General features: G+C 39.2%; 1 protein-coding gene across 1 annotated transcript; it reads left to right on the forward strand.

Annotated features, from left to right (window-relative positions):
• The first annotated feature begins 213 nt into the window (after nucleotides 1–213).
• On the forward strand, nucleotides 214–1,290 carry LOC142175981 (uncharacterized). The gene is made up of 3 exons (XM_075242995.1): nucleotides 214–537; nucleotides 601–804; nucleotides 916–1,290. The coding sequence occupies exons 1-3, from the start codon at nucleotides 214–216 to the stop codon at nucleotides 1,288–1,290; spliced, it is 903 nt and encodes a 300-aa protein (XP_075099096.1).
• The last annotated feature ends 1,683 nt before the right edge of the window (nucleotides 1,291–2,973 follow it).

A 2,973-nucleotide genomic window follows, 5' to 3' on the forward strand; every position in this document is an offset into this window, starting at 1 on the left:
TCAGAATTTTCAACAGGTTGCCAGACAAGCAGATATTTCACCCACGTACATGAATAGAGGGAAATCTGTTGGGAGAGGAAAGAAGAAGCAGCAAAAAGACAGCACTCAAAGCGTTCAAAGTGTAGTTCCAGGGGTTCAAACAAGAAGGACCCATCCTAAACACCACAATTAATGATGAATGCCATCTTTTGGAATGTGAGGTCTATGAAGACAATGCAGGCCTTTGAGAGATTAATTACCATGCAAAGGCAGTATCATTTTAAATTCATAGGCATTATGGAACCAAAACAAAAGAAGCAGAAGCTGGAAAGATATAGAAGAAGAATTGGAATGTTGCAGGCATTTTCAAATGTGTCTAACAAAATTTGGGTATTTGTGGATGATGATCATGGGGTGGACATAATACTTGATTTGTCTCAACAGTTGACTTTGAAGCTCACACATCTGGTTACTCGGCTGTCTTTCATGGTTACATTTGTGTATGCAAAATGTGACTCTATTGAGCGTATAGAATTGTGGGACAGTTTATACAATCTGGCAAGTGATATGACCTTACCTTGGCTAGTGGGTGGAGACTTTAATGTCATATGGGATGAGTAGGAGAAGTTTGGTGGACTTCCTGTGTCGCTAAATGAGATAAATGATTTTAGGCATTGCATAAACACCTGTAACTTGACTGATTTGGGTTTCAAAGGTAGTGTGTATACATGGTGGAATGGGAGAGGTGAAGATGACTGCATATTCAAAAGATTGGACAGATGTTTAGGCAATTTGGAGTTACCACAGAAATGGCCTAATATAGAGGTGACTCACTTGTCCAAAACAGGCTCAGATCATAGTCCAATGATTCTGAAATTTGATCCTGATGTGGCACCTATCAAAAAAGCTTTCAAATTTTTGAACTTCTGATGCAAGCATATAACTTTCAAGGAGGTGGTTATACAAAACTGGACAGCAGACTTCATAGGTGATCCATTTTATATGTTCAATCATAAACTGAAAAAACTGAAAAAAGCACTATCAATATGGAGTAGGGCAACATATGGAGACATATTCCAAAAAATTACTAGTCTTGAAGAGGTGGTTATTGTACATGAAACACAGTTTGAAAGGTTTCCTACATACCAAAATAGAGAGAGGTTACAAAAGGTGCAAGCAGAGCTTATTCGATATCTGGCATTGGAGGAAGAATTTTGGAGACAAAAGTCGGGAATGGCATGGTTCCAGGATGGTGACAGAAATACGAAGTTCTTTCATGCTCAGGTCAATGGTAGGAGAAGAAGATTATAGCTGAAACAAATACAAGATACTAATGGCAATTGGTTAGAGGGTAATAATGATATGGCAGATGAGGCAGTTAGGTTCTTCAAAGAACAGCTCTAGGAAGAAACAACTACTATGTCCTTTGATATTCTTGAACATGTACCAACACTGGTGGATTATGCCCAGAATGTTGAGCTAATTAAGCAGCCAACGAAGGAAGAGGTCAGACATGCAGTTTTTGGACTAAATGGTGATAGTGAAGGGGGTCCGGATGGCTTTACTGGTTGCTTCTTTCATACCTATTGGGACATAATTGCGGAAGATATGGTCAATATGGTACATGCCTTTTTCAATGGACATGAGTTGCCTAGACATATAACTCATACAAATCTAGTGCTTCTGCCAAAAAAAGAAAGAGGTGGTCACCTTTTCAGATATGCGACTTATTAGCCTTAGCAATTTTGTTAACAAGATATTTTCTAGAGTCGTTCATGAAAGGCTAGCAGTGTTACTTCCAAACATAGTTTCTGAGGAGCAGGCTGGCTTTGTAAAGGGTAGGAGCATTGTTGAAAATGTCTTATTAACCCAGGAGATCATCACAGATATAAGGTTGAGGACAAAAGCTGGGCCAAACGTTGTGATCAAGTTAGATATGGCCAAGGCATACGATCGTTTGTCATGGTTGTTTCTAACTAAGGTGTTTAGAAAGATGGGATTTGGGGAAAGATTTATTGGCTTGGTGTATGAAATTGTAGCAAACAACTGGTACTCTGTATTGTTAAATGGATAGCCTTATGGTTTCTTTAAGTCGACAAGAGGGGTGAAACAAGGGGATCCTATATCACCAACTCTATTTATCTTGGCTGCAGAAGCTCTGTCAAGAGGGCTGAATGCACTTCACAGAAATTTACATTTCAATGGCTTTGGCTTGCCCAAGTGGAGCCCAAAGATTAACCACCTTTCATACGCAGATGACATTATCATTTTTTCATCTTATGATGCAACATCACTGACACTGATTATGAAGGTTTTAGCAGACTATGAGGCAGCTTCTGGGCAGCTTATTAACAAGAGTAAAAGTGCCATCTATCTTCATCATTCAGCAGGAGAGGAAATAGTAGATAAGGTGCAGAGAATAACAGGTTTTAACAAACAGGAGTTCCCTTTTACGTACCTTGGTTGTCCAATTTTCTATGCAAGAAGAAGAATGGATTATTATCAAGATCTCATGACTAAAGTGCTGGATAAACTACAAGATTGGAAAGGTAAGATGTTATCTATAGGAGGAAGGGCAGTATTGATTTCTCATGTGCTTCAGACCATGCCAATTCATCTGTTGGCATCAGTGAATCCACCTCATTATGTGATTAACAAATTACACAAAATATTTTCCCAATTCTTCTGGAGCAACACTGTAGGGGTCTCAAACAGACATTGGGCATCGTGGAATAAGTTATGCTTACCTTGTGAGGAAGGGGGTGTTGGTTTTAGATCCCTCCATGCAGTATCCAGTGCTTTGTTCTACAAGTTATGGTGGAATTTTAGAACAAAACCTAGCCTATGGAGTTCTTATATGAGTCAGAAATATTGCAAGAAATTGAACCCTCTGATTGTTCCTTGGAGAGATGGTTCACATGTATGGAGGAAGATGTTAGAGTGTAGGGACCTCATTGAACATCAAATTTTGTGGAAGCCTAATATGGGATCTGC

This window comes from Nicotiana tabacum, chromosome 22 (genome assembly GCF_000715075.1).
Source record: "Nicotiana tabacum cultivar K326 chromosome 22, ASM71507v2, whole genome shotgun sequence".
NCBI lineage: Eukaryota > Viridiplantae > Streptophyta > Magnoliopsida > Solanales > Solanaceae > Nicotiana > Nicotiana tabacum.

Bases quoted from the DNA above. Each gene is read 5' to 3' on its own strand.
- LOC142175981 (XM_075242995.1), top strand. From the start codon at position 214: ATGCAGGCCTTTGAGAGATTAATTACCATGCAAAGGCAGTATCATTTT. The intron at 538-600 runs GCAAGTGATATG...TGGGATGAGTAG, and splicing joins GGGACAGTTTATACAATCTG to GAGAAGTTTGGTGGACTTCC. The intron at 805-915 runs GTGACTCACTTG...TTCTGATGCAAG, and splicing joins AGAAATGGCCTAATATAGAG to CATATAACTTTCAAGGAGGT.